This window comes from Molothrus aeneus, chromosome 2 (assembly GCF_037042795.1).
Source record: "Molothrus aeneus isolate 106 chromosome 2, BPBGC_Maene_1.0, whole genome shotgun sequence".
In the NCBI taxonomy this organism is placed as follows: domain Eukaryota; kingdom Metazoa; phylum Chordata; class Aves; order Passeriformes; family Icteridae; genus Molothrus; species Molothrus aeneus.
Window position 1 is genome coordinate 49,621,451 of NC_089647.1, and position 13,733 is coordinate 49,635,183.

At 33.2% G+C, this 13,733-nt stretch overlaps 1 protein-coding gene across 5 annotated transcripts in view; it reads left to right on the forward strand.

Moving 5' to 3' along the window:
• NBEA (neurobeachin) overlaps positions 1 to 13,733 on the forward strand; it is a 458,842-nt gene that overhangs the window by 205,151 nt on the left and 239,958 nt on the right. For all 5 annotated transcript variants that reach the window (XM_066544903.1, XM_066544904.1, XM_066544902.1 and 2 more), the window contains one exon: positions 5,553 to 5,614. In XM_066544903.1, the coding sequence (XP_066401000.1) occupies positions 5,553 to 5,614 (62 nt within the window). The remainder of the gene's footprint in view (positions 1 to 5,552; positions 5,615 to 13,733) is intronic.

The following is a 13,733-nucleotide window of genomic DNA, read 5'->3' on the forward strand; positions in this document are numbered from 1 at the left end:
GTTTGGAATAAGAACATCTGTTGTTTCAGTTTAAGTTTTGCATACTTAGCATTTACTTCCAAATTTTTCACCAATCTTCTATTTTCTCTCCATACTCTCTCCTTTCAGGTCTTTAGGGAACTCCCCAGGAACTTGATAATTCAAGAAAAACATTAATTTGAATCTAATTTTCTCTGAGTGACAGCGTATGGAAGAGAGGGAATAATGTAGATTTAAATTATCCAAATAACTTTTTTGGTCAAAAAAGGAGTCCTGTTATTTCTGTATTATAAATTGCATTTAGAAATACATTTCAAGAAATCATGTGCCAGAATTTGCTGAAGAAAGAGGTTTAGAATGAGCAAATAAAATGTAAGGAAAACTCACATTTCCAACCAAAACATCACCATAACTTTTGTCCTAGTAGTTTCACAGCCAAAACATGCTTTAGTTTCTGTGCCCAGGGAGAAATGTCCTTGAAACTTTGTTGTGCCATTCCTAACAAATGCTGAACAAAGTAGAAGGGAAAAAAATGAAAACCTAAGATGTGACTGGTAATTAATTGTAGAAAATTCCTACTCTGTCTCATGGCATAGAAATCACTGAGGATTATGGAAAGAGATATCACAGTAAGAATTACCCATAATTGTTATGAACATTTTGAAAGAATTTGAAATAGTAGAGTTTTGTTTAAGGGACATGGAAGACTATATCAGTAGGAAATAAAAAAAAAGCTTACCTTACCAAAAAAAAAAGTTGCAAAGAATTACAGTGTTTTCTCTATTTTTTTGTTCTGTATTTCTTCTTTTAGGTCTTTTTGCTCATTTCTAGGTACAATTTACTCATTTTTCACATTACTAGAATAATGGATTTAATAGCATGTGTGTATTTTTCGTAAGTGTCTTGTACTATACAAAGCTCCTATAGTTTTGATGACATGCTGTAGAGGAGTAATAAAGACCAATTTTTCTCTGAACTGAGTTAAATGGATTCAACTTTCTCAAACATTTTACCTAGCCATACCTGAGATTTTTCAGATAAGCAGAAGCTATAATTGAGTGAAAGATTTCTAAAAGCTCGAAAGTTTTGTTAATTGCATTTTTTTTCGAAGTTGAACATGAGCTATAAAAAGATTTACATTTTGTTTTTTCTAGTATTACAATTGATTCCAGTTCCAATAAGGGTTTAAGTTGACACAAAGTAAAATCATTGAAAGAAAATGCAGGCAAACCTTGATAAATACCAGATGAAATTGTCGTGGTATTGAGTTAGACTCATACACACATTGTATTAATAATAATAAAAAGAAGTTCAAAACCATGATCTTATTTCATGAGGATTTTTTTTTAAAAATTGATTTTATCAGCCTACATTATATTTCTTCAAAATGTAAATTCACACTGACTAGTTCAGCATGGTGACTTGGAAGTTTTGAACCCATGACTTCATTAATGCCACAGGCATGACTAAAACAGTATAGTTGAAATTAATCTTTTTTTAGACATTAATAAGTCATAGTGAAAAGGAATAATTAGCATATCTTTGGGCCAACAGAAGAACACTGAAAAAGAAGTCAAGTAAACCATAGCATTTCAAGATAATTGCCAGGCATACATCATTTATTCCAGATTAGCCAAGGTCATGCACTTGATGCTTCCAGTTTTTGCATCCATATATGTGGTCATTGTTGCCATCAAATTGCTGAATTTTGATGGCTATATTTAATGGACTGAGAATAGACCATGAAGAAAACTACTGAAGAACAGCAAATGTAAAAAGCACGCACTCCATTCAGTTCAACAGTGACCTTTTTAACCTTGCTGTATGCAGGAAATACCCACTTGTATTTTAGTAATTACATTAGCTTCCTTAATGGCATTTGATACAGATGGTATAGGAAGAACTTATCTGCTGCTGAAGAATGCAGGCAACAGTTTTAGTTTGAGTGGCAAATACTTTTTCTCATTAGAGTTGAGGAGGGGGAAGAGAACTGAAAATAGATTTGTGTGCTCTTTTCAATCAGAAATGCCGTTATTTTTCCAAGCTTGTTATCTTTTTTTTTCCTCATTATGTTAAAACTAATAAAATTTTGCACACACTGAAAACTCCTGTCAAATCCTGCAAAATGGTAAAGAGGAAGAAAAAATGCAGGTTTTAGCACTTTGAAGTTTAGAAAATCAATTGGAAAATTGATATTTATTCTGATTCATACTACAAATCCTATTTTTAGTTTTATGAAGAGACCTCAACCAGTTTATGTCTTCAGTACTGTCTGAAAAATGGGAGGAAATCTTTTCTACCCCTCTTTTAATTTTTATATGTCAGGATATAGACTGTGCACTGAGGGAAATTTTTTTGTTCCTGTGCTATGCCAAAAGAAATGAGTCAATTCACACAATTTCGACTCCTAGAAGAGAGGAGGCTACAAATCTAGAAACTGAAAAAGTAATAAGATTATCTTTTTTTTCTGGTCTATGAAGGAAAAGTTAAATAGGAAAGGGATTGGGGTTCTTCCTAAACTTGCTCCTGCAGCTTTTGATGATGTGGGATCTTCATAATGCAACCAGATATTGCATTCTGACAGTTTTTCCTAATAGGCAGAAATAGATCTGTCCTCCATTAGGTCTGATCTTTTTTTATCACTCTCTACTATTGACTGCACGACAACTCTGACAGTAGATTTTGAAGATTAATTGTGTTTTGTGTAATAGAAAAAAAAAATCGTTATTTATTTCAAATCTTAACTGCTCAATCAGGAAGAAGCGAAAATGGGAAGAAGCACAATAGAGCCCTTGGCAGCTAGGATGGAGGAAATGGAGCATATAATGGAGGGCACACACTTTCCCTCATGTTTTGGGTGAAAGGAGTCCCTGAAGTAGGATTAGGGGGCTGATATGTAAGAAACAAAATGGTGGCCCTGCTATGAATGTTTTGCATTTCTATATTCTGTTTTACTTCAAGGAATGTATTATATGAGTACTTAAAGGTGAACAGAAAGTTTTTCTGTTTCTATTTCCTTCTTACTGACCATCAAGGTACGCAGGATTCCCCATTTTCTGTCTGGACCACTCAAAGTTCTGCTTATTCATAAGTAGAGAGCTGCACACTTAATTTCTGCAGTAGACTGAGACAAGCATTGTTGACACCGTAACCTTCTTTAATGAGGCTTTCCTATTCTCACTGTATTTTCATATGAAAAAAGTGCTACAGTCTCTAAGATAATTATTTGTTTCTTTTGGACCTGGAAACTAGCCTCTTTTAATACTAGTGGTTATGAGAGGTGTTAATGACTGTTACCAATGGGTTATTTCATCAGCAGGCAATTAAAGAGCTGGTAAATAAGGGGCCTGCTGATGTGCTAACCAGATGTCAGTTCTGTATCCGTTTCTTTTTCTGAATTTCACAAAATCAGTTTGAATCTCCTTTCCAGTGCTGGAATGCTAAATCCAAGCTTGCAGTTGATTAGATGTGATATATAAAAATTATCAAGTAATGTCCAGAGGAATAGTGAAAGGACATCAGTTTGAGGTCAGATGACCACTTAGACCTATATCATTATCATGTCATTAAAAAGTTAGAGGGTATAAATATTCTTATTGTAAATAGATAATCTTGGTCTAAGCAATTATGACTCTTTCAAACAGAATCATGTTTTTTCATGTCTGTAGCTTTGTGTTATTAGGACTAGGTCATTATTGTTATCTGGATGATTATCATGAGTATTTATTCTAGTTTTGGGCCATTTTAGGCACAGTCCAAAATTTTTTTATATTGTTTGAAGCTGCACAGGTAGCATAAGAATGCCCAACTGTATTTGAAATTTAAGAGCTTCTAATTTAATCAATTAAGCCAGAAAATATTCATTATGTATGTCTCTTCAAAGTATATATTTTATGCCAAGATTTCTTTTTGAAAACCTGGTGAAGATACAAAGATATTACTGCTGATGCATAATCACTTTTATGTAATTTAGTTGGTTTCTTTTTCATAACTGTGTATGGTGCTTATTCTGGATACATTTGTTCTTTTGATGTAAAATCAGAAGTAAACATGTACAAATTTAGAAGATTGTAGCATGGGGATAGGTTTCCAAGAGTTTTTTTTGCCTTAGTCATGTTTTAGTACACCTGAGGTCTGATTTTGAAAGATGTGTGTGACAGAAAGAGGTTTTATTTTGGTTTGTTTATTTGGTTGGTTTGTTTTAATTTTACAGAATAAGAGGTGAGTTCAGAATAAACCAGACAACAATCTATGATGAAATATTTGGTGTGTCTGTCCTACCTGCATTGGCTTAACCGTAGAGTTCAGTCTTCTGTTTGGATTTTCTTTGTCAGCTTCCAAACAGTGGAAGTAGCCTGCAGGTGATAAGTATCTCATTAATCTTTCTGATCCTCTAGCATTTGAGCATGGGAATAGCTGATCAATTACAGCAATTGTCTCCCTAAATGAGCTTTGCACATCTGCCTCTTATTTCCTTAACTGCACCTATATCTGATAGAATGGAAGCCTAGTGGCTTCTTACAGCTTGTTCTGTGTTACTGTACAATAAGGATGGGGTTGTTAGCAAAATGGGCACAAAAGGGTATTTATCCACTACCCCAAACAAATATGCATGCTATTGTATAGGAGTGCTTTTGTCTCTAATCACTGTTTGTAAAAACCTTCTTAAATCACATCAGCTTGCCTTCCAGCCACCTATTTAGCCCTTACTTTTAAACTAATTTGTAAATTTATCATTTTTATAACATAGTCAATGTGTTTCCATGCCCTAAAGCATCATATCAATGTCTATATGGTTTTAGATAACAGAAGCTAGCACATGCAAAATTAACAGTAGAAATGAAATTTCCTGCAAATGTCCTTACCATTCATCTTTAAAGTACTTAGATATGGAATCCTTCTCTCAGACAGTAAATTTACATTTCCAAAGCTACAAATCAGTAGTATTTGCAATAGCGACAATGTTACTAGATATTTATTATTTACATGAAGTACAGAACAATGAGTAACAGTTAGACTACATAATCCAAGGTTTGTTCTAAGAAACATGCCCTAAAAATTATGGGATTTGATTTTAATAAAAATATGATTTCTCATGAATGCCTTATTCGTTAATACTCAAGCTTTCAATTACAGGATAATCACTTACCAGATGAAAATTAAAATAATGTCTAACCAGAGGCTTTATTCTTTACCTGTTATTAACTGATCAGTTTATTCTTATGGATATACATTATTTATTATTCAAAAGCTGTTAACTTATGTTTATCATACATTAAATTGCTTCAGATTATCCCAATATTTATTTATTTATTTATTTAAATAACTATGCTAAATGCCAAAAATAATTAGAAGACATTCTGTCCTGAACTGGTCTAGATTATTCCAGGTGATTTTTATGAACATTTAAATATTCTTGAAACTGAAAGTCTCAGTTAATTGTGCTTGAAACTTCTTTTATTCTGAGTTATAAAAAAATATACATTTATATATTTTATGGATTTATGGAATGATGGAGCTATAATAGCAAAATACCACCATCTTTTAAACTAATTTTTGACTGTTTATTGCAGGTCTTGTTTGTATGAAGTCAAGTACTTCAGTGGTTGAACTGGTTATGCTGCTTTGTTCACAGGTAAGATATTCTCTGGTTTTGATTGGATTAATTTCCTTGTGTAATCACTGTCAGCCAATGAATTGTATCTGGCAGTTCGTTTCATTCTTCCATTTCATTACAAAAAAAAAAAAAAAAAAAAATTAATTTCTTCTGGTAATACATAAATTGTAGATTTTTTTTTAGAGATTAATTCTGTAGTTTTTCTATATTCACAGGGTATACAAGGTATATTTGCATTTATGTTCTAAAAAGGTATGGATGTACATTATGCGTTTTCTCTGTGTATGAGCTCTCCTGCAAGCCTGTTCTTATTTAGAATATGTAAGTAGGATACTGTGGTCATAATTTTATGTTGGAATTTCTCTTTTAATTAGTGATTTTTTAAAACATTACTTTGTGCTGACTTTATTACTTTTGATATACATGACATAACATTGAATATTTTACATAGGTGTCACTATATAAAAAGCAGAGGAACATGGATTAAGTAGTCCTCAAGAACTGGCAGAAGCAGAACATTTCTATATAAAAATTCTGTCATTATTGGGGTTTTAACACAGCAGTAATGAGTTCCTCAGAAATCCAAATTAATTAATGTTGTGAAATGCTTTCAAAAATAAAATATTGAAAGCTAAACCAGTTTCTCATACTATTTGGATTATTTATATCTCACTTTTCATATTATTTGTTTTGCTAGAAATGTTAATGGCTAATATTGTGTATATACCCTTTTAATTTAAAGTGCCAGTAAGAAGTTATCAGCAAACTTTAGAACTTTGTTCACTTTGTAGAATGTAAGAAAATTAGAATTTCCCAACAGATCCAAATAACTCTGTAAGTTTTTATACTTCTCTAAAAACTTCTAACAGCATTTCATTTTGTTCAACATTCCTCATAAAACTATAATACCAGTTCAACTCAAAATAAGTTTGTATATAAAATGCCCAGGTTAACTTATTATATAATTATCAAAGAAAATTGTAGCTTTTCTTAAGCATTCACTACTTCATATTGACAGCCTATACCAAAAATAAACTGTAAACAAAGGCGTTTCTAGGGACAATTGAAATTAAAATCTACTTTTGAGAAATTTACCTGAAAATAATAAACATTTACAAGTAGATTTGGGGTTGAGTATTCCAACTTACCTTGCCTGTCTGTAGGTTGCATTTCTTCAAGCTTGTGTCATAAGGAAATCATTAAATCTTGTTTTCCTTTGTATTTTTTTTCCTCTTCCTTTCTTTTCTTCCTCTTTTAGAGGGATATCAGTTAGGGAAACATAAAAGAAAAATACATCCCTGGCAGGAATCCTCAGTGGGATTTCAACTTCAAACCTTCTCTAGCAGGGCACTTGAAAAATTTGTTACCTAATGGTGAAGTCTTGGGTTCCAAGAAAATTCCAAAAGATCCATTAAAGCTTTTGAGCTCAATGTTCATGTCATACAACTTTTTTCTTTTATTTTTAGCAGCTCTTGAAACATTTTTTCAAGGGAAAGAATGTTTCAGTCCTTTCTTCCCTAGCCTTTGGTTTTACTGCAGTTCTCAGGAATAAAGTGGAATGTAGCATTAGGGTCTAGTGTCTTTGATGGCCTCATCATCTAATCATAGGTTTAACATTACTCATTTGCTGGCTCCAGGAATTCCTGCCATTAAGGGCCCTAGAGATGAAACTTTGCCTCAAATATTGATTGAAAGGAAGAGAGAGAAATTTAAGCTCTTTCTGCACTGCTCTTTCTTTAGACATCTCAGTAAAGCTACGTAACAAATGCAGCAAAAATCAATTTGTTATTTTTATGACTCCTATATATGCTGGGTTTTATTTCAAAGTATTTTAAAAATAAGGTTCACTTTATACCTGAACTAATGGGAAGCGCCTAATAATTTTGAAGCTTCAAATGTTTATTTATTTTCTTCAGTGTTTGCTTGAAAGAACTCTTTTCCATCTACCTAATTACTTGAGGAAATTGCAAGCTTTTCATTTTTATACCCCATCTGATACTTCAGGGTTGTTTCCTTGTCTTCTAAATAAGGAGGATTTTGTCTTTGGATGTCCATTTATTAAGAAGTACTTCAGGAGTTAATGCTGTAGTATTTGTTGGGGGAGTCATGGGTAATTGTTTCTACAGGAACTGTCAACAGGGGGCTGTAGTGGTGCAAATTGCAGCCTCCTCCCCTCACCTTTCTGACCTCTGGAATATTCTTCTGAACAGTAGCATTTCCACAGAATATAGTGGTTTATCCTATAGGTGCAAACAAAACACTCTGTACTTCTATTCTTCTACAGGGAAGTTTGTATTTGTTTTTTTTTTTTTTTAATTTACATTTTAAAACTGTCTGTCAGAAGAAAACATGAGATAAATGCTATGAAAATACTAATACATAAAATGGTTAGAAGAAAATGACAGCCAAATATCATAATCCAACCTAATGTTAGCAGAACTTAGGATCATAGGAGATGTTGTCCACAGCAAGTGAGGATAACTTATCTATATAGAGAAGAAGAAGCGCTACCCGAGTTTTTCCTTATGACAAATTAAGCAATGTGAACTAGAAAGACTTCATCAAGTATATAGTTTGTGGGTTTTTAATAATCCCAGTGTAAATAGGGCTTTTCTTTCTAACATGGGTAAGTCCTTCATATTCAAATTGAATGACATTTTACAGATTATGTGGGGAAGTTTGAAAAGTGTCACTCAAAAGATAGATGGCGATAATAAAAACCTTTGAAAAGTACAATTTTGTTTGCACAGAACAGAGTAACTTTAGACACTGAAAAGGAAAGGGAAGTGCAAAGTTTGTTTTCCTTTCATTTGCTACAGCAAATTAGATGCTTTTATGCTTTTTATGTTGGAAATTCCATGTTAACGACTACAGATTAGCAAGGATGTCAGAATTTTTTTTCTTATCTGAGCTCCTGAATAAAATCAACATTGCCAGCGGCTCACATCCAAGGTATGGTCTAAATTTACATGAAATATCACATTACAAATGTCTGAAGGTACATGTCATGGATAATTCAGTTCATATGGGCAGCCTTTTAGGCTCTGAGGAATATGCAATCAAGCCTTTCCCCCAAAGGAATTTGGAGTTTCTGTGAAAAATACATTTTAAGTTTTAAGGAACTCCTATATGGATGGTACTTCATTTGTAGGTTTGGGAAAGAACAAAAAGCACTAGTCTGTGTTTTCAGAATCTTTCTTATACTGGAAGATAGAACTTGTATTATATCTTTTTCCTAGTAACACCTCCTGCACTAGATTAAAATTTAGGTTAAATTGAAGCTTTATTCTCTTTATTTATATAAACCATAATCACACGTCCGAGCACTTGAAAAAATTTTTCTAAATAATTGATAATAAACATATAATGATTTTCACTTTTCCTATGATATGCCTTTTTATGTGGATTTAGTCTATTTCTACATAAAATGGATGAAAATGTGTTATGTTTGACAATATCTGTGCTTGATTAGCTGGTCTTTGTTCCCTCAGCCTAGTTGAGCATGTCACAGCTGTGTTGCTGTTGGAGTGGCAGATTTCTTCAATAAACCATGCAGTATTAGAAAAATGCATCAATTTTTGCAGTGTAGTTCCTTCTTACATCAGATTTAGATTTCAATTACTTTTTTTCATATTCTTTTTTCTTTTTTTTTCCCTAACCAAAACACTACAATAGTTTCTAATTGCTTCCAGATCCTTTGCAGATTCTTCTCTTTGGGGAGACAGCTTCTGAAAAAATTTAGTTGTGTCCCAGAGGAGCTTTATCTCATGCCACTTGTATTTTTCTGTATCTTACCTATTTACAAGGGAAATTAATTTTCCTAAAAAGAAAATACTGCTTCATTACTTAAGACATCTTGTTACTCAATCTGTTTGAAAATATAATTATTATAAGGGCAAATGCTGCATTGTCCTAAGTGGCAGAAAAAATTTGGAACAATATCAAGAAATTAATCACACTCCAAGGAGAGGTATAAAAACACATGAACAAAAAATACCCCAAAGATGTGCCTGGCTGGTGTAAATTCAAAGGGAATCCTCAGAGAAGAAATTTGATGGTTGTTTTATCTCTGAGAATAAAGACCCATCAACCAGGCACTGCAGGGATTTCAGAAGACACCAGCACATCTAGATGGACATTCTGCCTCAAAGTATGGGATAGCTCTTCAGTAACTGGAAATTGATCAACACAGAAACCAAGGAAAAAGAAAATTTAAAAAACCAAAATAAAAACAGAAAAAAAACCCTTTTTCTGTTCCCTGCAGCTGACCAGAAGATGCCTTGAAATGTACAATTCATATAGTAGAAGCACAATGCACAACTTGTGACACCAAACATACTGTATTCAAGGCTTTCTATAAGAGTTTAAGGAGGAATTGTCCAGCTCTGCTGTGCAAAAACCTTTTACTTTTCATTATAGATTTTCCTTTTTTGTAATATTTCTTGTCTGTTTACTCTTGTTGCTAGTATTAGATTCAACTTTAATTGTAGTTCTTGATCTCCTTCCAGAGGTATTCCTAGAGTTCTCATAGTCTATAATTTTTGTTAAATAAGTGATTGCCCTTTCAGAATAACTGTGATAGTAGAACAGTTACACAAGTGTTTGCTATTGTCTTTTTGACACCAACCACAATAGGAAAGGTTGAAGATAAGTTAAATAATAACTGCTTCCCTTAAATCTAAGGAAAAAAAAACCCTGTCACTTAATCTACTTAGGAAATTAAGTTTGATATAACTTCAATGATGAAATTAGGGTTGGTTAAGCAAATTCCTATGAGGATATAATTTTTTAATCTCTCTTTTCTTGATCACAAAACAAGTTGGGTGTTTTACCTTTGCTTGTGTTTTTGCATTTGTTCTGTGGCATTATCCACTGTCTCTGTTCTCAAACTATTGCAAATAAGAGATAAATCTGCATATAATATGACTGAAAAAGTCTGAATTAAAATTTGGTTTTATAGAGGGGAATGATGCATAGAAACACACGTGCAAACATACAGAAACTTGTTGTTTCAATAATCCTTTTTTCCAGCATATCTTTAAAACATTTATCTTAACAAAGTTCTCTATCTCCTACACTACTTCCATCCTGCAGCTTCTTCTCTGCTAACCCCACTTTCGTACCAGTGGTGATATTTGCCAGACTAACTCACAAACACATATGAAAACTGCTCAGACATTTGTTCCCTGGTTTAGTGGCTCTTTAGCTAAGAGCCTTGTTCAAAAGCCACCAGAGCTACTTAAAGAAAAAGATTCAGGATTGAAAAATTGGGGGCACAGAGGAGAAAAGAGAAAACACAACTTGTGTTTTCATGGCAGCAAGCGGTAAATTCAGATCTCTGCATCTAACAGAAACACACTCTTAGGCTATAGTTTTAGTGGTCAGTTTAGGATTCTCTCTGGCCAAGATCACACTTGCAGATGTATTGTAACTTCTCCATGTCTAGCTCCATATTGTTGCTGATCCCTTTCATCAGAATATGCAATGGTGGAAACAGCTACATCAAACCAAAAGTTAACTCTGAGTAAAAAAGTTATTTTTAACTGATTATGCTTCTAAGGTAGCCACGATACCAACAGCTTATAGCAGGTTGCAGATCGATGGCTGGCACTCTAGGAAACACAGGCTGCTTCTGTAAGAGTCAAGATACAAGAAAGGAATTTTGGCATTTGATGGGAGAAGTTAGAACAAGAGCAAGAAGTTAAAATAGATGAAAAAAACACACAGATTTTCATATGCTGGACAAGGCACTAGAAATGTATATGAAATATTCAGCAATGTTGCTCCAAAATGAGGCTTTGTATCTTCATATTTTACCATAGTCTCAAATTTAAGTTCAATAATCACAATTTTTGTAGGTGAAGCGAGTACTTTCTATAATATTCTCATCCTATTTGGACTACATAAAGGTCTATCAAGAGGGAGGGGATATTTCTTCTGTTTCCTTATGCAGTATCAAATATGGTACAGCTTAAACACATACTTAGGTTCTAATGTTGATTTTGGGCTCTTCATAATCCACCACATGGCCTATACACAAATAGGTTGTTATACACACTTAGTGTAATTTCCTTAATGAACCCCAGTACAAGCTGCAGGAGAAGCCAAAAAAATTCTCCCTTTATATGTTTGTTGTTTTTTTCTCTAAAATTAAGTGGTTTTCTGAGGAGATGGTGTTTTGTGGCTATTTTTTAAGACTTCCCCCCCTTCCCCCACCCTTGGCATTTCTTACCTTATTTAAGGAATTCTGGTGAATGATCTGGAAAACTATTTTCCAAAAGTTTATGAGTTTATCAGTTATCAGAATTTTCTTGCATTGTCCATGCGTGGAATGTTTTCCAGCCCAATCTGTCTTCATCTCTTGATCATCTGCTTCTGATAATCTAACTTTCAAATGGAAACCATTAGTATATTCTTTCCTACTTGTTGAGCGATTTTACTTTCTTCATCATTCTGTGAGGTGTCCTTACAGATTCCCATACATTTAGAAAACAAATTCTGTGTTTTGCTTTTAGTAATAAGCAGGATGTTTTTTATATTATATCAGAGTTATCAAGGGACTTCAGGCCCTTTCTTTTGCCTGTCCTTGTCAAAGTACTTTTGTCAAAAATATTAAGGAATACACACAAGTGAGATGCTGATCTGAACAACTTCTGGATTCATGGCAAGAATAAGGAAATTGTAAGAATCAACCTCTCTGTATTTAATGTGGCAAGTTGTCTTCCCCTGACATCTCTATAAATCTGCCCACACAATTGAGAAGGATCTGAGACCTGGAGGAAATACCTAGAAAGTCAGGGTGAGTTGGTAGTTCTTGGAGGGTTGAGAAAAGATACTAAGCTCATTACTGGAACTCATCATAAATAATAAATATACCATAGCTTTCAGGGGGTTCACTATAATGGAGACAATATAAGTAGTACTTTTCTGTACATCCAAAGATAGATTGATTGATTGATTTATTTTCATTTATTTTGGGAAGAATTAGTTCAAATTAATTATCTGTCTCTAATATCAAAGAGTGGTTGAGTAAAAAGTGGGCTGGTGTTTAGGATAAATCGCTATGCATCGCATACATGTTGTTACTAATAATTTTAGCATCTCTTAATTGAAAAAAATTTTCCAGTCAGGAGGTAGGCTCTAGAAGTTGTGGAGATATGTGTACATCTGTACATCTCTTCTGTCTGTATTAGAAGATATGCAGAATTTCTATAAGATGATGAAGGTTACTTTTCTGAATAAATTTGGTCATTTCTCTAGTGTTGTTTGAATAATGTAAATGTTTTTGCAATTGTAGTTTTTGGGTTGTTTTGTTTTTTCTTCCAAGATACCAATGAAATGTTCCTCTGGGAATGTTGACACCATTTTCAAGATAAATTGGCCAATTACCACAGATGATCAGAAGGGCAATGTGGTCTGTGTGCTACCAAGAAAGAAAAAATTTAACATATTATTTAAAGTCAATAGAATAGAGGGAAATGAGGCTGTAGTCCTGTGAAACTGTAATCTAAAACTTTCTATTACCATTGTTTTATTAAATTCACATTTGCATAAATAGTGGTATGAAAGTTTTGCATTCTTTTCCTTTCTGGGATTTGACCAGAGGCCAAGAGCATTCCAATACTTGCAGATTTTCCTTCCAGAAGGATGTTGCCAGTCATTCTGCAACTTGCTTATTGTGGGAAATAGCCACTTTTAAAATGGATGAGCAATTACAAAAGCCTAAAATTGATCCCAAATTTATTGAAATAGTAGACCAAAAATACTTTTTTTTTATCCTTTATCAGCAGTATATATGTGAGTATGAGAGAATTATACAGTGTTACTGGAATTCTTAGATCTGATTCTCATTCCAAACAATAATGCAAGGTTTTCAGACTCCAATATTTTTAGGTAAATTCTTCTAGGACTGGAAGGGACAAATCTATGGTCTTAAAAACAGTATAATCATCTCAAAAATTTATGAGACTGTGTCTTGAAATCAGTTTTCCTGTTTTTGCCTGCTTTTGCCTGCTTTTACCTGCTTTTAATGGACACAATTTTCTGCCATATAAAAACCACAAAACATTTCGTACATCATGTAACATTTCTTTTGAATATTTCCTCCTAAATGAAGTAAAGCAAGTTATTGGTGATT